At 38.3% G+C, this 23359-nt stretch overlaps 1 protein-coding gene across 10 annotated transcripts in view; it reads left to right on the top strand.

The window, feature by feature from the left end:
- The window catches only part of CAST (calpastatin), a 51642-nt gene that overhangs the window by 26932 nt on the left and 1351 nt on the right, over positions 1 to 23359 (top strand). For 5 of the 10 annotated variants that reach the window (XM_050306067.1, XM_050306065.1, XM_050306069.1 and 2 more), the window contains 25 exons: positions 1288 to 1341; positions 5376 to 5426; positions 5754 to 5810; positions 5961 to 6077; positions 6863 to 6955; positions 7470 to 7571; positions 8366 to 8449; positions 8545 to 8592; positions 9161 to 9256; positions 9403 to 9498; positions 10176 to 10271; positions 11408 to 11491; positions 12272 to 12319; positions 14755 to 14859; positions 15144 to 15245; positions 15574 to 15675; positions 17192 to 17239; positions 17403 to 17498; positions 18009 to 18107; positions 19265 to 19366; positions 20073 to 20165; positions 20659 to 20712; positions 21114 to 21203; positions 22215 to 22294; positions 23267 to 23335. In XM_050306067.1, coding sequence (XP_050162024.1) covers positions 1288 to 1341; positions 5376 to 5426; positions 5754 to 5810; positions 5961 to 6077; positions 6863 to 6955; positions 7470 to 7571; positions 8366 to 8449; positions 8545 to 8592; positions 9161 to 9256; positions 9403 to 9498; positions 10176 to 10271; positions 11408 to 11491; positions 12272 to 12319; positions 14755 to 14859; positions 15144 to 15245; positions 15574 to 15675; positions 17192 to 17239; positions 17403 to 17498; positions 18009 to 18107; positions 19265 to 19366; positions 20073 to 20165; positions 20659 to 20712; positions 21114 to 21203; positions 22215 to 22294; positions 23267 to 23324 — 2055 coding nt within the window. In that variant the 3' untranslated portion in view covers positions 23325 to 23335. Of the gene's footprint in view, positions 1 to 1284; positions 1342 to 5375; positions 5427 to 5753; positions 5811 to 5960; positions 6078 to 6862; positions 6956 to 7469; positions 7572 to 8365; positions 8450 to 8544; positions 8593 to 9160; positions 9257 to 9402; positions 9499 to 10175; positions 10272 to 11407; positions 11492 to 12271; positions 12320 to 14754; positions 14860 to 15143; positions 15246 to 15573; positions 15676 to 17191; positions 17240 to 17402; positions 17499 to 18008; positions 18108 to 19264; positions 19367 to 20072; positions 20166 to 20658; positions 20713 to 21113; positions 21204 to 22214; positions 22295 to 23266; positions 23336 to 23359 lie in introns of all 10 variants that reach the window. The other 5 variants (XM_050306066.1, XM_050306064.1, XM_050306068.1 and 2 more) reach the window with 2 other exon arrangements.

The raw sequence follows: 23359 nt of genomic DNA, 5'->3' as shown, positions 1-23359 counted from the left end.
CAAGTGTCCACAGGGCTCAGTGTTCTCCACAACCACTGATCAGCAGCTGTTCGTTGAACTGCTTTTCTGCTTTCAAACCACTTCTCTTCCTCCATGAGCATTTACACTCCTTGTTTCTCTTGGTCACTGCCCTCCAGCTGAACAGGGCAGAAAGAAGCAGCTGAGGTTTTGGGAGGTGTTTGCTAGTCTCTGCAGGCTGTAGTGATGCTGATGTGCTGGGACTTGGGAAGGAATTTTTCAGTACATTGTAAGACAGTGGCTTGGTAGGAGTTTTCTGAGGGGAGGAAGGGAGAAGGGCTCAGATAAATGTTTTTATTAAATAGACAGAGACTAGGATGACTAATACGAAGGTGTAGAGCAGATACCTACTTGTTAGTCATGTAGAAGGAATTCAGATTAATTTCTTGGAGAAGAAAGAAAAGGACAGGAAAAACTATTAAGGAGCAAATGAAGAAAAATACTGTGTTGCCTACAGATTTACCTGATGGTATAGAAATATATTAAAGGGTTATTGAAAACCTTTTGTTACTGTGAAGGAGATGGCAAATCATAGAATCATAGAATAGACCTTTGAGCATCTACAAAATACAGCAAAACGCAGCTTTGAGCACAGGAATGTGAAACAGGAATAGAGGAGTAGTATTACATTTGTATAAAGTATTGATGAGACAACTGGAATATTCATGTCTAGGCTTTGAAGTCTGAGGCAGCCACAACAGAAGTACAACATGCTGTTCTTGAATTGACATCCCAGAAGTTAGGGAAGCAGACCATCATGTCCTTTGCAAGAGTTCCAAAAGGGTTACATGACGTGTGGAAACGTTTGTGTGTGTGTGTGCGTTAGGTAGATATTAAGTATTCCTTTTTATCTCAACATATTTGAGTATGCTACTTTAGTATTAAATATTTTGTGTGACAGACTAGTGAATCCAAAAGTACATTTTTGCTAAAAAGAAAAGAAGTGTGGACAAATCCTGCACAGTAAGTGTGTGTGCCTCAGTGTGAGAGCAGGATTCGAGTCTGTCTTGATACTTGATGCAAAATTTGGTATCATTACATGTGCTAGGAAAAAAATAATGTTTCAAGTTCTGTCAGCGTCATCATACTGTCAAAATTCTACATGTATGTATTGTAGAAATAACCGACCAGGCAAAAGATCTAAAATGATAACTAATTTTTAATTTTTAGCTGGATAACTGATGAATTCAGATTGTTTATGCTTGCTTAATGCAAATGTATAACAAAGGTAAAGTTCCTTAATTTATTTTTTTTTTCTCTCAAAAGCAGTCTCCTTCTGCGGATGCATCAAAACCACAAATTATGAAGCCATCTGAAACCAGGGTAAGAACTCCTGAAAAAATTCTACTTGCAGTTAAACACAAATGTATGAAGCCATGGAATTTCTTTTTTTGCACTTGGATACTGATTGACTTTACTTTCTTTATTTCTTATCTGCAGCTTAGTTCCCTCTGCAAAAGGTATTGATAAAATACTATTTGGAGCATTCAGAGGTTTTTATGATAGCAGTAAAAAACAAAATGTTAATGACTGTTTAATTTTAGCTCTGTCACACTTTGTGACACGTATATAGCTCCCCCCAGTGTAGTTGCAGGGTTATTTACCTGGTTATAATTTTTCACGTATTCAACAAATTCAGGACTAGCTTCAGCTTTTTCTGTACATACGATCTTACCTCCTCATTAATTTCCCGTCTTTCTCTGTCTGACAGCTCCCTTGTCTTTGTCCTTTATGCTTGTTTTGTCTTGTTTTATGACTAGAATTTCCTTGGTCAGAGCTGTGTCATCAGTCATGTACTTTACTTGTTAGAAGACAGTCATAATCCTCCCTTACGCCTCCGTTGCCTAACAGAAGTTACCTGTGTTGTTTAAACAAATGATTAATGACTCTCCCCCCTTTCATTTTCCACAATCCTACCAGTGAGACCAGCAGAAACACTGAATACCAAAGCAGGCCAGCAGGGACTTGCATGGCAGTAAAGGTTAGGGCTGCCTGCACTTTGAGTAAGAGCCAATACAGGGATGCCTTCAGTGTCAGGGTGGAAGAGGCCCCTGGAGGTCCTGTTGACCAGACGGAGCCAACTTTGTGGGTAAATGGCACTGCCAGACACCTTTTGAACACCTACAGTGTGTTACACAGGATACCTGGGCAGCCAGATTATGGCATCATTATGATGATTTTTTTCCATTTATCAAATGGAAAATTTCTTTGCTGTAACTTTTGTCTCTGGTCATTCTGACATGTGTCTTCATCTAGGTGGAGCACCTGTCTCCACCTTCTCTGCATTTGAGCTTACCTATTACATTTCCGTCAGCCTTTTAAAACTTATTCCTCTCTGCACACATCTAAGACTGATAACAGCGAGCTGGATGACATTTAAGCCTTTTCCATTCGTGCATGATCATCGTTACTCATAAATGAAGGTATCTGCAAGTCTTTGGTTTCATCCTCCTGTTATGTTTGTGGGCAAACTCCTTTGTATCATGTTCATTACTGCTGCAGTTCTTCATATGGTTTAGCCCAGACAGCGATGGTCTTTCCCTACTTGAAATTTAAAATAACTCTCAGAAGAACATGGTAAATGAGCCAAAAATAGAGGAGCAGAGGCATTCTTCAGCACTGTAAGTCTGGTAAACACAAATCTCTTTGAAACAGTGTCCTGCATTTGCATGTGTTAAGATAATTAGTGTTTTCTTTTAATGTCTGTTGCATTATTGATGTTTTTCCTCTGCTGGATTAAGAAAGTCACTTGCATTTTTGACAGTAGACTTCTTTGAAAAGAAATAAGGTTGCTGAGTCACTTTATTGTCTAGTCCTAAACTTCTTGCAAATTGGTAACTCTTTCCCGACTGCCTGCTGTAACCACACAGTCTCATTTGCCTTTCCTAGAGTCTTTCTAGTGTGCCACTACTCTTAAACATGCTCTGGGCCCTTCTTTAGCTTTCATTTCTCTGTGTGTGTATCCTTGTCTCTGACAAACCCACAGTATTATGTCTCTCTGAGAAAGCTGTGAGCTGCTGCGGCAGAGGAAGGAATGTGGAACTTCTTGTTCTGTAGGCAAAGCCTGGGTTTAGGTGGAGAGTTTAGAGGACCAGACACCCTGTGAATCTTGCAGGCGGATTAGAGGAAGCAGGTGCTGCCACTGCCAAAACCACATCCTGTTCAGCTCTCTTTCTTTTGCATGTGTGAAATAGGGAAATAGGTAAAAAATACTATTTTCTTTTCCAGGCTGTCTTTCACTTTTCCTGAGACAGCTTAAAATGCCTCCTCTCAGTTCCTGACACAGAGCTGGTGGGAGTAGGCAGTTGAAGGGGAGGTCAAACATCTTCTTCCCATAGGAATTCAGTGCACACTGTCAACTGATGCCATGGCTTCAGGCTGTGGGTCTGCTGTGACTCTGCTTAAAGGATGACTGAACAGTTCCCTCTGAATGTATAGGCTCCTACTAGAATTGTTTTACTTGCCTGCTGATTTTAATTGGATTTGAACTTTGTCATTGCTAAAAGTATATTTAAATAGATGTGTCTGTGTGTGTGAGCATGTGTGTGTTTGTGATCATGGATTTTAATGTGGCCTTAGCATACCCATGTGTGTAAGTCCTGAAACAAAGCATATGGACCCCCACATGGGTCCATACTTTCAGCACTGTCATAGATAAATTTATGGTACAAGCAATTCGGCACATTTTAAGACAGCAAAAGAATAACAAGTAATGCATACAACATGCAAGAGATGCATTAAGTATTTAGTAAAAAAATATTTACAGTATTTAAAAAAACAAGACTTGCAGTTGCTCATATCTGGTTTGGCAGGTTGAAAATTTGTATTTAATGTTCTGTGAAGGTTCTGTCAGGTGTTGGCAGAAATGCAAGTACATATATTTTATTGTCCTGCAAAAAAGGTGTGTTTGGTCTTCTTCTGAAAAGTACTTAAGGAAAACCTGAATTTGTGCTCTGACAGCAGGGTACTTAAAGTCCTGAGCAGGCAGCAGTCCCACAGGAGAAAAAGTCAAACTCTGTGTTTCTTGAACCTCATCCTTACATTTCTGTCCCATTTTTGCAGTCTTACGGCTGAAGAACTTCTCACGTCTCATCTTTGCTAGAGATGTTACAGAAATACATCAAACCTTACTTAGATTAAAATCTGTGAAAATTTAGGATTACCCTTTCAGTATAGGATTGTTTAATGCACAGGTAGAAAAATGGATGTGTGTGTCTTTGAGTTAGAGGATGGACAAGTGGGAGAATATAGAGCATGACTGAATCTGAGAAGTGCTGTGTTTTAATCATGTTAGGCATCAAGAAAAAATACAAAACAGGCAGTCTGGGGGAACAGGGTGGGGGAGTCTGAGAGCTTAACTGATTATTTTCGGTTTTTTAAAACTTATTTTTAACTTTTTTCCTCACTTTATGAGTTTTTTGTTCTTCCTCTCCATCAGTGTTCTTCCTGTGGTGACTGACCTGTGTGTGGATGTGTGTTCCTTACTGTGGTCTACAGCATCTAAGTTTTAATGCATGTTCAGGATTTCCCAACCAAGTTGTCTGTAGTTCAGTGTGTGGGTGTGAACACTTGCCCAGCAAGTGCTAAACAAATTTAGCAAATTTCTCTGTGTGGTCAGCTATAAAAACCAGAAGCTGGGTATGTCTGAATGGTAATGAAAATTTGGCAGAAAAATGTTCCGGGCCATCTTGCTTAGATTGCTGTGAAAGGTTGGACTGGATGGTCTGTTCTGGAGACCTCTGATTACCCTAGAATTAAAGCAGTGAAAGAATTTAAATTACCACCTAACAGTGTTTTTGTTTTCCTGACTTATCAGATATAACCATTCTTTTATTTTTCAGTGTTAGTTCTTACACGTTTCTGTTGTGTGTAGTATAAGGATACTAATTGCACATATCTATCCCATCCTGTGTATATCCTATTAAATTTAAGTCATTAATGTCTATTCCATAAGGACTGTGTGTATTTTTATAATTAATTTATTGAAAAATGATAAATTATAATTTATTAAATAATATTTGACGTTATTTCAAAATTTGGTAATGGTAATTTGGGGGGTTTTTGGTCAGTAAATCAAACTACTCATTCATTATATTTAGTTTCTTCTTTCCCTCTCCTTTCAATCCCCCCTATGAGGAGTGTGCGTGGGTGTGTGTTTTTACACAATTGAATGCTCTTAGATCCCTGACCTGGCTGCTTCTGCCAGGAAGTTGTAAACTGCAAGTTCAAAGCCCTGTGTGTTGGTTACACAGCATGTGTGCTCACAAGTGTGAACCTGTCTGATATTCTGCGTTATATAAGCCAACCCTTTAGAAATACTCAAGCATATTAATTTCTGCCTGTTGTTTATGTTTCAGTCAGCACCAACAACCAAAGCAGGATCTGAAAAAAACACCCAGTCAACCAAGGTAAATACTTAACTTTCGCCTTTGCAGAGTTGTCATACTTTGGTCTTTTACTAACTTAGAGGCAAAATTCTTTGCTGTTACTGTGCCGCACGAAACTGTTGTGTGATCAGTAACATACCTGTGCACAAAAGAGCTGGGAGCTGCTGGGTGGAAATGTGGTGTTTGGGGGGAACAGTCAGGATGCTTTATTAATTCAGGACAGCCAAAGAAGTGTTTTCTTAACCATTTTTAAATCTGTTTTGTGCTTATTTGAACTAGCATAGATCACGTTCCATAGCACTGAACAGCAGAGAGGGTAAATAATCTCAATATTTTATTTCATGACAGCCAACAGACTCTCAAAATAAACAGCTGTCTGAAGAGAAGCAAAAGGAACCCAGTGATGTAAGTTGTATAATTTTTTTCTCTCTCCCTTAATTTTATTTTTTTAGTGAGGGCTGCATTGGTGTTTTTCTTCTCTTTCATTTTTAAAAACAATTAAAAAGAAATACAAAGCCAGCCCTCCATATCTAATAATAGTTTATCTTTACACAGGCAAAAAACCAAACCTCACCTTCTGTGACAACAGGTTCTAAACCAAATAATGCTGGAAAAGGAACTACAACTGAGACTGACCAACCTCCACAAGCAACCCCCCCAGAGACAGCAAAGGTACAAGTATAAGCAACAACCAATTTTTATTATTTATGATATCGAAATCCACGTCAAGGTGGATTCTTAAGCTGAATATTGTCAGGTGAGACTAGGCCCCCAAAAACCACAGTGTTGAAAAGCTCAAAGGCTGCCTTGTGTTTAAACTTGTGTATGACAAACATCCTTTCCTACTCTAAAACCTGGGACCTAGAAATGTCACACTTTTTGTCACAAGGGTAATTTCAAAGGGGCACTTGTGGAGAAAAAACACAAAGCAAAAGCATGTGGTAGAGTCAGGGTCTGGATCTTTTGGTCTGCTCGTGTCTGGGTAGCATGAAGGGCTCCTGTAGCTCTACTACATCCCCCTTATTTTTCTGCAGTAAATGAGAGTGTCAGTAATGCAGAAGTTCGGCATTTTGTGTGGTGTTGCTCCTGCACCTGACTCCCTGCAGCATTTTTCACCCTACCTGCTTGAGCACCATTTCCTCTGGCTTTAATAGTGTATTGAGAGTTGCCAGGAATAAATGAAGGCTTTCAAGAGAGACTTGGAAGGGGCCTTATAACCCTTCTGCACTGCAGATTTCTTTTACTGGCAAAGTAAAAGAAAGAGGTAGAGTACTTAAAATAGCATCCTTTCTTTCCCACAGCAGAATCACTGTTATACCAAGTGCAGATAAGAAGGACAGTAGGTGTGGATGCCTGAGTAGAGCACCTCTGTTTTATTTTGTTTTGTCTCTAGCATTTTTAACATAGGACCATGTTAAATAATAAGCCATGTCTTCATTTTACTCTTATTTCTCCAGCCTAAATGTGAGATGTCCACGATGGCTGGTGCAGCTTCTGCTGGCACAGCTGGTGCAAGTGTGGTTGCTGCAGCTGATAAATCAAGTGCTGAGGTTGGTAAACACAGTCCCAGGCAAATGGCTTCCCTTGTAAAAATGTCTCAGAGGGTGCTTTTCTCTCTGAAACACTTTCAGAAAAAAAAAAAGTGTAACTGCTTAAATTTTTATACATAATAGTTAAATATGATGGTGAAGGGCCATCTGAATAGGTAAAAAACTACTAGTGTGTCATCTGAGTTTTGTCAAATAGGACTTATTTAGAATCACTTTTACCACAACTTTCAATTAAAGTTAATTACTCTCTTCAGTTATGTTTGCATATATGTGCATCTATGCCAGGTGAGATATAAATACAGATTATCTTGTTACTGATGCTGGAGAACAAGCTTAAGAACAGTTCTCACTGCAAAAAATGTATGAATTTATAAATGCACACATAGTGCATGTCCTACTGAAAGCAGGGGTTTGATTTGGTTTCCAGGGGTCTTCTAAAGATTCACCAGATTTTTTTTTTTTTTTTTCCTGTACACAGCATGGTAACTTCTATGATGGTTTGCTTATTTTGTAGCCTGGTATGGATGAGTCAGCACTGGACAGCCTAATAGATACCCTGGGTGGACCTGAAGAAGATGTGCCCACTACTCCTGTTTACACTGGTCCAGAAGTTACGGTATTCTACACTTTGCATTTTCATTTCTTAGAAATCCATCCCCAAATTATGTCTGTAGTTGCTCAGTACTACATTGATCCAGTACTTGTCACTGTGATCTACTAAGAGTTAAAATAGTGTGCATAGTTAACATTTTAATGTTGTTTTCAGTATATACGGAAATTACACAGTTTCGGATCTATTGCAATAGAAAACACTTGAAGTGTCAATGAAGTAAGTTTGTTGCATTTTGAGCTGACTCCAAGCATGGTCTGCAATGGATTTACAAAAGGAGGTGATGGAGGGAGGTATAAGAGTGTAAACAACCGAGGAGGTTTCATTTCTGCTTGAGAAAGAGTAAAACACTGGGAATTTGGGGAAGAATGCACATCTTTCTGAGTGTGAATTGGAGAGTCACGTGAGAAGCATTGTGTTTACAAGCTCAGTGGTTCAGTACAGTACTCAGCCATGATAAAAATCTTGGAATTTATAAATATATATAAAATATATATAAAAATTAGTACAGCAATCCATCCTCTGGTCTGAGACACTGAAATTGCTTAAATTAATGCAGAATAATTTGGGAATGGACATGCAGAGTTCTGCTTGATGTTGAGCACTGCTGAAGCTGGTCAAGAGGCATGTGCATGATACTAGATCCTGAAAGACGTTATGTAGTCACAGCCCAGGTTGGCCCTCTGACAAAGCCAGAAGTATCTTTCTTTCCAGAAGTATCACTATAGGTAGCTCTACATCAGAAATTTATTTCAGTAAAGAGCAGTGCACAAACATTAATTTGTGCATTCTTTTCACAGGAAGATGATATATATTCAAGATACTTGGAAGAACTGGGTAAACGGGAGGGTAGTCTCCCTCCAGAGTATGTTAAATTGTTGAAGGTCAGTGAGATACAAAACACATTCTTCGTGCGTGTTTTCTTTCATGTTTGTATATTTTTGCTTCCCATTTACTACAAAATTAATTCTCATTTTAGAGCAAAGCCAAAGACGGAGTCCTACCAAAAGCAAATGAACCAAATGAAGTAAGACTTATTTTTTTACACTGGAAGGTGAAAGTAACCACTGGATTCCTAGGAAAATGTAAATGTTGAAATTTTTTCCAAAAATCCCAGGAAGTGGGAGTGCCAGATATCATAGCTACTGATAAAACTAAATAGAACTTGGCACAGGTGTTTTTAATAAAGGTGTAGAAATTTTCAGAGCACTGAAGCTGAAACAAATAAATGCTTACAGAGATATTGGGCATACTAAGATCAGAGGGGAGAAATAGTAAACTGTGCATTGAAGAGTCTCTCTGTAACGTCTTTAGCAAAGACTACTTGGATTTCTGCAGTTAAATTAAAAAAGAGAATTCTGCCAGCCAGCTTAATTTTACCATCTGTAATTTCAACATACTAAAATAAAAACTTATCTGAAAAATGAATCAACCAGTGAGGGAAAATATCTTTAATTTTTTCTTGTGTCAGGGGCACGTGCCAGTGAGGTCACTGTGTGAGTAAGCATGGGACACAGTCAGACTGTAAACTGAGCTTGACCTGGTTGGATATTTGAACTTTATAGTCATAACTTGGTTTGCAATTTCTTGCTCAGAAACCAATGACAGATGATGAGCTTGCCGAGGCCTTGTCATCTGACTTTACCTGCAGTACTGCTTCTGCTCAGAAAGAGAAGACAAGTCTGACAGAGGTATTGATACTTTTCCTAGCATCGCAGGCCTTTATTGCTGAAACATTGCCATTATTGTCTTTAATATTTCATTTTAAAGCGATATTGGCAATTTTCCACTTCTTTTTACTTTTGCAAATTTGCCTGTAATTTCATCTCTCTCACAGAAACAAAGTAAGGAAGGAGAAATCGTGCAAGCACAAGCAGCAAGTTCAGTCAAGACCTCAGTTCCTCCTAAGGAGAAGAAAACAAGATCAAATGAGGTATACATAGCCATTCTTCCACTAGTTAACTTGTAATTAAAATTTACAGGCACGTGCCATATTATGTGTGTCTGATCCCTTAAAGATTCTCATCATTCTTTCAGTTGTAAATCCTCTTTATCGTAGAAACAGTAGGAATAACAGGAATTATCAGTGCTCAGATATCCCCTGTCTTAAAGATTTGGCCTTAGTGAGTCAGATGATTTTCCTTCTGGATTCTTCAGAATGACTGTGGCTCTTGTGACTAGAAGCAGTAGAGTAGAAAAATTAATAGAAAGACTGTCTTAGTTATGTGATAACATGTATAAAACTTGGGTATGATGTAATTTCCCCATATTTTACAAACCTTTCTTTTTTCCTCTGTATAGAGCAAGTGTGACCTTACACTTCCTTGGTTTGCCATGTCAAACCACATGACAGTTGTGTTACATGAAACTGTGATGCTGTGGGGTTTTTTACTTCCCCCCTTTTTTTTCTTCTCAAGAGAAGCCGTAACCTTATTAGACTGTGCTAATGGTGTCGCATAATTTGATGTTAAGGAAAGTGGATAAAGCCAAACCAAAATGACAAATCTGATGCTGGCTGTTTGCTTCACATAAAGCAAAAAAATACATAAGGTAAAATCTGTGTAAATTTAAAGAGATAATGAAATTATTTGCATATTTCCTTAAATACAGGAAATTAAAGAAGATGCAGTGGAAGCTCTCCTGGATACTCTTGGAGGACCTGAACCTGAACCTGAAGATCCTAGCCCTGTTGTAGAGGTGTCAGAGGTAGCATCTTACTCCTTTTTTACCCTGGTTTGAGATTCTTCTGTGGAATCCTGAGTCCTCTTTGTTAGATCCTGTACAAATGTGTAAAATAACAAGAACAGCCTACATCAAAGGCCTAAGAAATGTGTGAGTCTTCAGGGATTAAGAAAATTTTAAAAATTAAGAAATCCCAAGTGGATAGAGGTAGAGTAGAACATAATAAGGTGGCCTGGGAAATTGTAAGCGTATCATTTGGCTATACAAACGTACATACCTGCACCTTCCCCTGTGGTAAATACAGTTGCTCTTTGTTTTTTTTTTTTTCCCCCAGCACTGGGTACAATTTATAGCCAGCTTTCATTTTGCACATACTTGCTGTTTGATTTTTAATTGACTTCCAGTGCATGTACTCCTTTCTTCCATAAAACCACATTTTCTTTGTAATCTGAGTCTCACCTTTCACTGTCTTTTAAGAGTTTTGCTTTTCTTCAGGAGATTTTTGACAGTATCCCTGTGTTTGCATTTTAAACTGTCACTTTTTAGTTTAGGTTTGCAGACTGCCTATAACCATACTAATAGCAGGTTTTTTTCCTGTCTTCACCAGCAGCTCAGAGAAAAAAAATTACAGGGAAATAGTAAAAAAATCTCCTGTTGCTGGGCTCAATTTTGACAAAAGAAGAGCTGCTTGCATTGCAGATTCAGTCAGTCTAGGCCTTCAGGTAACTCAACATTGCTTCACAAAGGAGGTCCAGAGAATTAAAAGCTGAATTTCAGTGCCAGTGATGGAAAAAGATACAGAATTCTGGCTTGTGTAATCAGAGTGATGAAATACAAGAAAATCTGAGAGTTTTATACACATAAAAATTCTAAAAGTACCTTCCACAAAATAAGAGCTCTGAATAGTATTTAATATTTGGTATTTAAAATAATGCAGCCATATTCACAGATGATGTTGAATCTTAAACCATAATGATTTTACCACAGACGTTTGGTAGGAATAAATTGAGGAATTTCAGTATTTTGGTATATGGAATAATTTCATCTGATGCTATCTCTTCTACACACAGTAAGCTGAAGAATCTTGATAGTGAAGTTGAGTGTACCTCAAGTTTTTATTTTAATTTCTTTATGTGTTTTTTATGTTCCTTCTTTTGAAGGCAAAAGCTAAAGAGAAAAAAGAAGAAAAGGCTGGAGAACGTGATGATACAATACCTCCAGAATACAGGTTAACTCCAGAGTTGGTAAGTTTTCTGTACCTCTAATTTCCTCCCTTTCCTTTGTGGGCATGACTGGGTTTTTCAGGCATTCTGAGCAAAGATCTGATCTTCCCAGGTCACACATTCCTTCTCCAAGAGTGGTGTTTCTTGTTTCTTACACTAAATTTCAGCAAATCACTTTACAACAGTCCTCTTTGGTATCATTCTGTAATGTAACCTTGAAACACTAAAGTGAAATGATAGGAAAAGTACACTCTTTTTTCTGGATTGTTGCATCAAGGGATGGGTATTTGTTCAAGGTTAAGCAAAACAACAACAGAACTGAGATGTGTTCTCGATAAAGTTCAGAGTTGGAAGTTTCTGTGATGCTGCATAAACTGGCCTTGCTGGAGCTAGATGTTAATATTGAGTGTTGAAAGGTGCAGCTTTACACCTCTTTTTAGAGACTTCAAGACTGCCCAGCTGCAGACCTGGGATTTCACCACATCTTTGTTCAAGTGCAAAGGTTTAGTCAAAGCTTGTTTTACTACTGGATGAATTCCTGCTGGTTTACTACGGAATTAATTCTTGCTACATGTTGACACCGATATGAATGAACACTGGTCTTTTGTATGGTGCTGACATCATATTTGCTTCTTTTATCCACTTACCTGGCAATGTAAAGATTCCCCATTTAGGGGAATTCCTGTTACTGTGTCAGTAATTTAATCTTGTGTGTGGAGTTTATTTTGCATTATTTTTTCTGGTGATTACTGAGTATGGCACTTAAAGCAAAAATGTCAGTAATGCTTAATTCACTTTTAGGATAAGGATGGAAAACCAATATTGCCGAAGCCTGAAGAAAAAGCAAAGGTTAGAAAACTGACAACATTGTAGGAGTGTGACTAGATATTCCTGTTTTCTCCCTCTCTGTCACCTCATCTCTCTCTGTGCCATTATGTAAGTCTTTTGTGTTTGCTTCCTTCCACAAAACCTGCTGATCTGATGTGTCAAGTGAAAGTTTTTTTTATTGAAATGCATTGACTGTGAACGAAGAGCTCATAGTATGGAAAAGGTTTAGACACTATTAAGACACAAGAGAGTTACTGAAATTACTGCTGACACAAAGAAAGGCTGTATGGCAAGTTAGTGAAAGATATGCTGTAAAGGTCTGTTGGAGCTGTTGAAGGACAGAGAGAGGTGAAGCTGGAAAATCTTGTGTTTTCTTGACAGTTTCCTCTCATTAGTGATCAAATATAAAAGAACATGACTGGAAAGAAGGGAAAAAAAGCTGCTGTGGACATTTTCCTAATCACAAAGACCAACTTGGACTTAGCAAAGAGCATCCATCATGGCCTAGAAAAGTGCAAGAGAGAATTAAAATATTGAATGAGAAAGTTGCAAAGATTAATTTAAAAAGCACAGGAAGAAAGCAAAAGAACTGTGCGCTGAAGAAACTGAGGGCTTCACTTTGGAAATACTGTGAGTTGAGGAATGCTGCCAAAAATGGGACAAGTACAGGAAACCTCCATTCTTCTGGAACGAGCGTGAAGGTCAGGACCAATCTGAGTGAGAATGACCCTGTGCCCTCTTATCAGAAATGTGAAGTAATTTATATTATTCAAGGTTAAGGTGTGTAGGAATGCAAAGGCAGTGGTGAAAAGACTTTTGGTGTCTAAAAATTTGCGCGTCAGTCTTAGGCAAGACAAGTCCTGACCTGTCAAGCTTGTCATCATATAAAAAGTGAGCAGCTGTGGCCCCGCTGTCAGGAGACAAGCCCTCCTATTCCACAGAGAGCACAAAGGAAATGGCAAACACAAAAAAGAAAAGTTTCAGAAGAGAATGTGGCATGAGTGAAGGGAGGTCAGTTCACAGTTTGACCCAAGTCCTACATAAAACCAAGGTAGAAGGTAAGCTCAGAACCATGAGGTCTTATGCCAAAAGAATTTAAGCGGTTAGTAGAAAAATAAGTATTCCCATGCTCTTCTGCCTTTCTCAATGGGAGACACAAATACAGTTGCGTATTTGTTCTGTAAGTGAATCACAGTAGTACTGCAGTATTTTCCTGAGCTTCTCTTCACTGCTTGCGATTTAAATGAGGGGGCTTTGAGCAAGATGTGTTCACCAGTATTCTTGTGGTATCACCACTGATTTACATCTGTGAAGCCAAAATCAGCAAAACAAAAAAAGAGCTATGCTAATAGCTGGAAACTTTCAATCACATACAGTTGTTCCATGATTTCTGGTGAATGCAAAGTTCTTCCATCAGGATTTCAGCTCAGGCTTGTCTTGCTTTGGTGCTCCACTCTATATTCCCTTAAGCACATGCAGTGCATAACTTTTGTGGAAAAAAAAATGGTTTTACCTAAATGCCTTTTTTTACTGTCTGAAAGAAGATTTCAGACATTATGAAAAGTGGGGCCTTATGTGTTGAGACATTTTGTAAAGGCTTTTGGGGAGGGAATGAGGGAGAGAAAAATAGGAGACTCTTTCACAAATGTCTTTTTTTTTCATTATGAATCTGTCCCTAACCATCTAAGTTGCATGTAGGAAGTGAATGGCCACCACTGCTAGCAAAGATTTAAACATTCAGCTGTGAACAGTAGTTTGGAGGATCCCAAAAGCATCAGGTATATGTACAGTGCATAGTACTAGATCACGTAGTATCAATAGATGCAGTAGTAGACACACTGTAGGAAACTAAAACTCCATTTTTTGTTCAGTAAAACATGCACAATGAAAGCCACTGAGTGTCAGCAGTCAATGGACAGGCTGAGGGATCTGTGAGGTGACACTGCTCCTGAAGGAACTCTTCTTCTGCTTGGAAAAAAATTAAAATGGGCTGATGGTGCTGTTTTCCACTACTTGTGTATAGTTTACACTTGAAGTATTGTAACAGCATGATGCTGTTATAGTCAATACTAGCTAAATATTAGCATTTTTTCCCTAATTAAGTGGTTGTATTTAGAGGTTATATTTATTATAAGAGGTCGTACTTGTAAGTAGCCCTGTAGACAGTGTTGAACATTATGTATCTGGGTCTCTAAATTAAATTTTATGTTATCTCTATAATTCTCTACCTTATATTGACTTTTGATGACAAAGCAACTGACTTATTCTGAAATGTGGGAAGTTCATACCGTTATACAGTGGGAAGTTCATGCTGTTTTGTTGCATATAAGTGTGAAAGGTTATTTCACTGTAGGGTACAAATATTTTCCTTCTTTCTGAGTAGCTGAAATACAGTTCTTGGGGAAAAAAAAAAGAAAAACAGGCAGTGAGTCACCTGTATCCCCCTTTTTTTGCAGCCTCTGAGTGAATCTGATCTTGTTGATGAATTTTCAAAGGACTTTGCCTGCCCTGCACAGCCTGCAGCACAGTCCAAACCTTCAAAGCCCAGCAACATCTCCAAAGTATGTTTTTCTAGTTCATTGAAGTTGCTGACACTGATAGTTTTATTAAGACTGGATAGTGCTACTGTTCTTTCAAGAAATATATTTTCTTCTCTTTATATTTTTCCTTCCCTATTGCCTTTGTTGGAACATGCAGTATTGGCACTCAGCTCTTAATTGAGCAGCTTCTGCCTTCAAATTTAGACTTTTCCACCTTGTTTAATACTCTGTTTAGGAAGAAAAAAAAACATGTTTTGTCTTTCTAAGCATATTCAATAAAATACAGTGTAATTTTTCTGTTTCAGAAGCCTTCGGATTCTGTGTCTGCAAAAACCACTGAGAATAAAGTAGTCCCTCGTGCCACAGCTTGCACTGTGCAGTCTTCAGCTCCACCAGCCCTGTCTTCAGTAAGTAGTGGATCTAAAAGCAAAACTTAGTGCTTCCTTTATGGAATGGCAGGGCATATTGTCAAGATGCTCATTTCAGCATTGCGTGTTCTTCCTCCACAAAGGTTGAGTGGTTTCCAGAAAAAATGAATCGAATGGGGAAGGTCAGTAACCTTCTTCATAGAGGAAGACAAACTGACAGTTCTTGTGGTCTCCTCTACCTCTTAATGCTCTAAAGAGGAGGATGTTTGTGAACACAAAATGTACTGCAGAAAAAGACAAAACCAGGTTTCTTCAGCTGCAACTGAACTCCAAAGAATTGTTTTTTGCTGTATCAACACCCACACAGGTTGGTCATGTACCAGATGAAGCACTGGAAGCCTTGTCCAGCAGCCTGGGAAAGAAGAAGACTGATCCAGATGAAAAAAATCCAGCTATGGACAAAGTTAAGGTAGAGGAAAAAAAATCAGACCTCAAAAAATAGACTGTTGATGTAATTGCCTTCAATTACTGTATTTCCTCAGGCTATAAAAAATATAGATATAATATTTTCACTTAAAAAAAAAAAAGAATTGCTGTTGAAACCAGTTTCATTCTGCTTAAGAAGTATTGGTAGTATTTCAGTACAGTGACTGCACTTTTTTAATAATTATGACTATGGCAGTAAAGTAGTTCCCTCAGTTTCTGAAAACTGCATCTTCCATACGTCTTACTCCTGCACCAAAGCAGAGTTAAGATGCACACAGAGGTTGCACACAGTATGGTCTTTGTCCTAAAGGAACCAAATTTATGATGAGTAGTTTAAATTAAGGATGGATGATGCATAAAACTTTGGGCTTTATCCCAATCTTGTTATTTAAATTGGAAGTCATAGAAAAGTCACTGAAATACATGTATTCTGAATTCTGTTCATAGTTACAGTCTGAATACCCCAGTGCCATGCTAAACCATGGGCCAGATGGAATTGAGTGGTGTCAAAAAAAGGAAAAAACAGCCCTTCTGGAATTCTGTCAAGTGAAAGTTCCCAGGAGAAAATGCTTTCTTTTAATTTTCATTAGATTTGTAGTTGGATTGAATGAAAAAGACATCATTTGAATCAGTAGACTGAAGGCTAAAAGTTTGCTCATTGTGCATTTCTGTTGAGATGCAATTAGTTGTTTTTCTTGCTATGATTTCTATTTTGCCTTCATAGGAGAAAACCAAAACAGAACAACACAAAAAACTGGGTGAAGATGAAGAAACAATTTCTCCAACATACAGATTAACAGGAGCTAAAGTATTTATTTAGTGTTGTCTTAGTCTTACTTTCCCTTCATTCCTCAGAAGAGGTGGATGAAATGAGACTCCATTTTATTCTGTAATGTTGGTGTCCATTTCAGCCAGTTTTATAGTATCTAGAAATTCCAGTTTAAAGTTCCCAAATACCTGACATCTGTCATTAGTTGCCTGCATGGGCATACAGGTGGTTTAGATGCAGATGAATAATTCTGTTTGAGGTTACTCTGATGCAGAGTAACTTTTGGTATTTTAAAACTTAATAAATTGTAATTGGTTTAAGGTGTTAAAAAAAAACAAACAATTTTTCAAGGTGGTATTTTTGCAAACATCACCACACATACTTGACATAAATGGGTTGCTTAGGTCTAGCCAAGACTTTCACAACATGTGCCACAGCTGAGATTTTATTTATAAATTGTTTTATTTCCGTGGAAATGGAAACACAAAATAGGGAAGCTCAGAGTACCTCACACTAAATCACTTCTCAGCACTCATGTGTTCTTAAGCTACAGGACCTTGATTTTTTTAAGTGGCACCTTGGGTAACAGCAGGAGGTACCAGAGGTGACTAGTTACATCACTTTTCTTGTGTAATACTGTCTGTGTTGCTCAGTGAGTGCTCCCAGAGTACCTGTATTGCACAGTTATTTATGCACTGGTTGGTTTAATAAAAAGGATCTCTCTTTGTAGGATAAAGATGGAAAACCACTCTTAACAAAACCAGAAGAAAGGCCACAGGTAAAAAAAGTGAATATTCAGATAACTGTTTCATTCATGAATTACTGGCAAATGTCACTAAGGGTAGTCAGTATTCAGTTTAAAAATGGACTGTGCTACCTGCTCACTCTTTAGGAGATAAAGAGACTTAAAAGCCTCTTTTGTTTTTTCTTTTCAATAATAGCTGATGAGTGAAAATGATCTGTTAGAGGGTTTGACAGAAGGATTTTCCTGTTCTCCATCACCACCTGCACCATTACCTAAGTCAGTTGTACAAAAGGTAAGTATATTTGATTTCTGACATTTGTTTTTATTTTCAAGTTTTTTGAATAATCTTGACATTTTACATATTTCCTTCAAAGTTTATGTAAAGTTTCTTACATAAAATCCAGTAACCAAAAATTTAAAGTACTTTTTGCGGCAAACTAATAGAAGAGCAGGGAAAAAAATAGTCGTCTTATCTTTTTATCATAACTAATACTTTGCAACTGAGAATTTTACAAGTGTTACATGGGAATATGGATAGCCTTGGTGAATTCTTAGCTCTTCTGGAGTCATGTTACACCTCTGACGAGGTTTAACTCAGTAGTTGAGATGGAGGATAGACCATGAACAAAGTGAGATGCAGAAAAGTTCCATCTCAGTGGAGGGGATTTCAATCTGAAATAACTAAAGCTGCTGAGAAAAATAAACTCCTAGAAGTAAACTGCATGGGCACTGTGTTTTAGATGTGTGGAGTTCGATGCATATTTTCTTCCTGTGTTTGTCATGATGCTGTGCCTTGTTCCAGAAAACCAAGGAGGGTGGGAAGCCAACGGGTTCCTCGGATGTTATCTCTGCTGCTACAGTTTCATCAGTGCACTCAGCAGCTCCTCTGTCTTCTACCTCAGTAAGCAAACTCTTCTGTAGGTCCTTATCCTAAAAGAAGTGAGGAGAGACAGTAGTGTGGCCTGGTCAGTTCCAGCAGTATGGGCTGTTGCAACATTCAGTCATTTATTGCTGATAACTGGCTGCTGCACGGAGGGAGAATGTTCCCCTGAGGAGAAAAAAGGACAAAAAAAAAAAAAAAAATAAAGGGTGATTTTTCTGGACACCCTGTGTTGAACAGACTGGGGACTGGCCTGCCCAGTCTCCCCGAGTTCCAGTCAGTGCTGCATTTCAGACTCCTTTGGAACTTCCTAACCCATGCTGAGTCCTCCAGGGTCACTGAGGATATTGGGGGATGTGTCTGTTCCCTTTCTGCAGGGCCATGCAGGCAGTCACCTCTTTTCAAGTGTTTTCAATTTTAGGCTTGAGCTTTTAGCTGAACTTTTCCTCTTTTTCCTTTTCCTTTTTGCCTTTTCCTTTTTTGTTTTCCTTTTTGCCTTTTCCCTTTCTTCTTCCGCCTTTCTTCTTTCCCCTTTCTCCTTCCCTTTCTTTCCCCCTTTCCCACCTAGGTAATGAGAACATTTAAAATAATCCCAGCATAGTCTTTACCACAGTGGCCAAGTCAAGCCTATAAATGGAGAAGTCAAAGGTTAGTGGAGGAGCAGGCAGTGCCATGACCCTCTTTGAACACCAAGAGAACCTCCCTTCCAGCCATTTATTGTAATGTTGCTTATTCCTTCTCCATTTTGATCTGTGCAGAGGGATCTTCCACTAATGTTTCCAGCCTGGTTTGGAGGGGGAATATAAAGCTTCACCTAACTGTGTTTTAGTTGGTTTTATGGTCTTTTTTTCTTAAGCAAACTGATGTTTGCAAAATGAACAGAAATTGCCAAACAGCCATCGTTTTATAGATCTAGTCTCTTTACAAAGGTTAGGCTTACATATAACAAAAGAAAACCATTGAAATAAATCCCATAAACCCTTCCTGAAACGATGTTTTCTGTAGTCTAAATATTCTGTGGGTTTTCCCCCCTACTGTTGCACAACATTGCAATTACAAAGGGAGAGTTCTTTGTTCATTGAAGTTGACAGTTCATTAGTCAGTACTTATATTAGCTTGATTAATCAAATTATTTTTGCAGCACATTTGCACTTACAAATGTGTTTACACTTTGTTAGGGAGGAAAAGAGATGGATGAAGCCTTGGATCTCCTGTCTGATTCCCTGGGACAGAGGGAGCCTGACCCTGACGAGAACAAACCAGTTGTGGATAAAGTAAAGGTGACAAAAGACATTCTGAAACTTGACCAGTCTGGGGTGAGGTATGGGAAGGAATAAACCAAACCACCACCCCAACAACAACAACAACAAAACCAAAAAAAATACTTCTCATATACCTGTAGGAATATATGGCATGGGATTTTGGAAGTGAGAGTAAGGTTATTAGAAAAAACTCCATACTCTTATGTTACAGAAAATTTGAAACTATTTTATTTTAATGCTTTTTATTGTCATTATTCTCATTATTTTTCATGTGTCTTCTTGGGCCTCAGTTTCTAAAATTAATTTTCTGGCTGAATTTTTCATCAGGCTTTGACTTTTAGACCCACAAATACCAAGTTCATCAACAGAGGTGTTCGTTTAGTCACTCATATTTTTGAACTTGCTTGTTTATGTTTATTTTGTCTTCATTCAGTCTTTTTTCTAAAATTCTATAAAGACCCTTCTGTTAATAAGAAAATCAATTTCTGCATAATAGTAGTAGTAAATTGTAATCTGCAATACCTAAGGTAAAGAACGTTACTGAGGGAAAACAAAGCCAACTTCACTTCATGATGAAATCCATATATGCTTCCTTCCCCGGTAGTTTTAAAATTTTAAAGTCAAAAAGGGCATCTGCCCCAAGTTTCAGAAGCCCTCTCACTTATTCTTTGCTAATATTTCTAACGTGCGTATTAAAGTTGTTAAAAAATTTAAATGCTTTCAGGAAAAGGCTAAATCTGAACACAGAGACAAACTTGGAGAAAGAGATGATACCATCCCACCTGACTATCAAAAACTTCTGGAGTCAGGTGATCAGGTAATGAAAAGCTGTAATAGTTTTTATTTGCAACACTGGAAATTTGAGTGTGTGACCCATTCTGTCCTCTTCGGAACTACAACATGAGAGAGTAAATGTCTGTACGGTATTTATGTGTTAGGGTTAAACATGGAAATATCCTGTAGTTAGGATGGCTCTAGCCTTGCATGCATGTAAGTCAAAAAACAACAACAAAAAAAGGTAGTCCCGTTCTTGTTTTGTTGTGGGTTTTTTTTTTTCAGTTGGGCAGTCTGAACAAATAAATGCTTTGAACTACCCAGTAACAATCAGTGTCCTGGAGGGTTAAAGTGACATGACCATGAAAGCACAGCATGAACTGGCTGTGAATACATAGCAGGAGAAATACAGAAATAAGTTGAGAATAGTACAGGTTTCTTGATAATCTGTGAACACTCAATGCTGTGTGTAAATACTTGTCTTAAACTAATCTGACCAGTTCAAAATGAAAGATGTACTCTTTCTTCTTCCCAAGGGTAAAGCAGCAAAGCCAACAGCAAAGGATGACGTAAACCGCAAAGGACAAAAGGTAACATGTATTATGTTATTTTATATATATATATATATATATATGATTTATTTTCAAAGTAGTGTCACTGTAGGTTTAAGGTGTGATTCACTGCAAATACTCATAAATGCTCATGAATGCAGTAGGTAATAGTAACAGTGTGGGCAGTAAAACTTTTGTGAGGAGTAACTCTTCACAATAAATGCAGTTTTTCTGTACAACTGCACTGTGAGTGCTCAGGTCCAGTAGTCAAAGAAATTGTGCCTCTTGGAATCCTCAAAATAGACATCTCTGTAACATATGTATAGAGTTTAGGTGTGTTTTTCTTTAAGAAATGGATAATTATAGCAGACATAAATTTCTGAATCATAAATTGGACTGTGGGAAGTATTGCATGTTGTATGACTTCAAAATTATTGCAGAAGCCTAGAGATGACAGTGCAGCTATTGATGCCTTATCAGGTGACTTTGACACTTGTGCGAATGCTCCTGCTACACCACAGCACTCAAAGGTAGGACATTTTCTGCTAATAACTTGCAAAATAAACAGGTTTTCAATCCTCACTTTTCTCTGCAGTAGCTCAGTTTAGGTTTACAGGAGCCCTGTCCAGATGTAGGGATTGTCTTGCTACTGGAAATGGAGATTTGATACATTTTGCTGTGTACTAAATATTTGTTAGAAGGAAGGTTTGTGGTGTTTAGAGTCTTTTAAAGAGGTAAGACAGAGTTGGAGAGGTAAGTTGAGCAAAGAAGTAGGATAACAGTTTTTGTACAGATTAGAGTATCCACCAACTGTAGAGAGGCAAGGAATCCTTTCATCAGTGATGGCATGCACTGCCTAGCAATGGTTGTAGGCCGGAGCTGAGCAGCAGTTCAAGAGGGTTTTGTAGAGAGAAATGCAGGGAGCAGGAAGAGTTTTAGGTGTGTTAGGGAAAACAGTAGAGCTGTCAAGAAAAATGCAGAAAGTATGGACTGGAGAGGTCTTGCAATGAGAAATAGAGCATTTATTTCACAATAATCCTCTTAAACACAGCTAACAAACAGCATTCAGACTTTTCCCAGCACGTCTGTGACATGTTCTAGCCTATGCCCTGGTCCCTCACCCCATCAGGCAGAAGGAATGATTCGCATTTTTTTTATTGATAATAGATTTTGTACTCTGCTGAGCAAAGCAGCTGCCCTTGTCTGTCATCTGCTGCTGGCCTCTCCCAGCTCATGCCTCCCTTGTTTCCTGCTACAGTGACCTCCTGCTTCTCCTTTGAGGAGTAAGAATTAACAAAGCTTGAATTCACGAGATCTTTGAACAAACCAGTATGATAGCTATTGAGAAATTAAATCCCTTGGTCAGATGAAAGTGTGGAAGCATAACCAGTTCCCAAGTGAAATTCTGCAGCAGCTTCCTTAAGCTTACACTGCAAGGCACCAAGAATTAGGAGTTTCTCCATTTTTAAGTGTTGGTTATGATTAGATGTGTTTTTATGCACTATTCTCTTTGTAACTGTAATTATTTTTTTTCTTTGGAGTGTAGGACAAAAGCGGAAAGGAAACCACGGCGACTAAACCAACCTCAAAGGACAAAGGAAAACCCAGAGACCCTAAAACGGTATAAACACACATACTATAGTGTGGACAGTCGTAGTTACCGGGCACTGTAAACATACAAGATGAGCAGCTGGATTTTAGATTCATATCACATGACTGTTATTCTGGGGAAAATTTTACATCAATAGGTCGAAATTGATTCATTGTTGTAAACATACTCATAGGAGAAAGGTTCCTGACTGTTTCGAGGGAAGTCGGCCAAAAAAATACTTACCTTTCAGAGAGTATGGTCTTCCGCAGTGCATGCTCTACAGGTTTCTCCTTCCCAGATTTGCTGATCTAAGAGTCCCACTTCACATGCCTATAGCTGCCTCAGGTGCGATCCCCATCACTTCTTTTTCTTGACAGTTTTGAGCAACAGCATTCCAAAAGTGATTAGAAAGTACTCTTGCAATGACACTCAAGTTACTATCATGATTTATTTTTTTTAAAATTAATGAAGACCTACATACAGTCGTAAATAAGTATGCAGAGTGAATCTGATGGGAAAAGGCAGGCAGCTGTTTCTATATTCAAAAAAAAAAAAAGGAAAAAAAGGGGGGGAAAAAAAGACTAGAAGAGTTGCTTGGCTTTTGTCATCCAGAAGCACAGAGAAAGGATTCAGGTAAGGGTGAAACTTCTCCCATCACGTTGTTCTCTCACAAGGATATGCAGGTAGATGCCTGAACCAGATGGTTACATCTGGCCTGGAAATCTTACGTTTCTCATTGATTCTCTTAGATTTCTCATTGTTATTGTGAAATCGCCACAGGTGTCTTTTGTGTAACAACAGAACTGACAATCCTGGCTGTAAAAGTGGGGGATGTCTCTAACTCCTCTTCAGGAGGGTGCTCTGAGCTGTGACTAAATTTTCTGTATTTCAAGTGCAGATCATGTTTATGTCTGAATTGTGATTCTGATGAGTGTCTGTCACTGTTTGATTTCAGATTTTTAGCTTAGTTCACAGTTTCTCACTGTCTCATCTTCTCTTTAGGCAAAGGGACAGTCCTCCAGCAGCAAATCTGAGAAGCAGAAAACAAGCTAAACATTAAAACATTATCAGGTGAGATTTCTTCTTCCCTGGGCT

The sequence above is a fragment of the Myiozetetes cayanensis genome, unplaced genomic scaffold (assembly GCF_022539395.1).
Source record: "Myiozetetes cayanensis isolate MyiCay16 unplaced genomic scaffold, myiCay2020 scf110, whole genome shotgun sequence".
NCBI classification, from domain to species: Eukaryota; Metazoa; Chordata; class Aves; order Passeriformes; family Tyrannidae; genus Myiozetetes; species Myiozetetes cayanensis.
The sequence above is the reverse complement of the archived record's forward strand: the minus strand, read 5'-3'. Positions and strand labels throughout refer to the sequence as shown.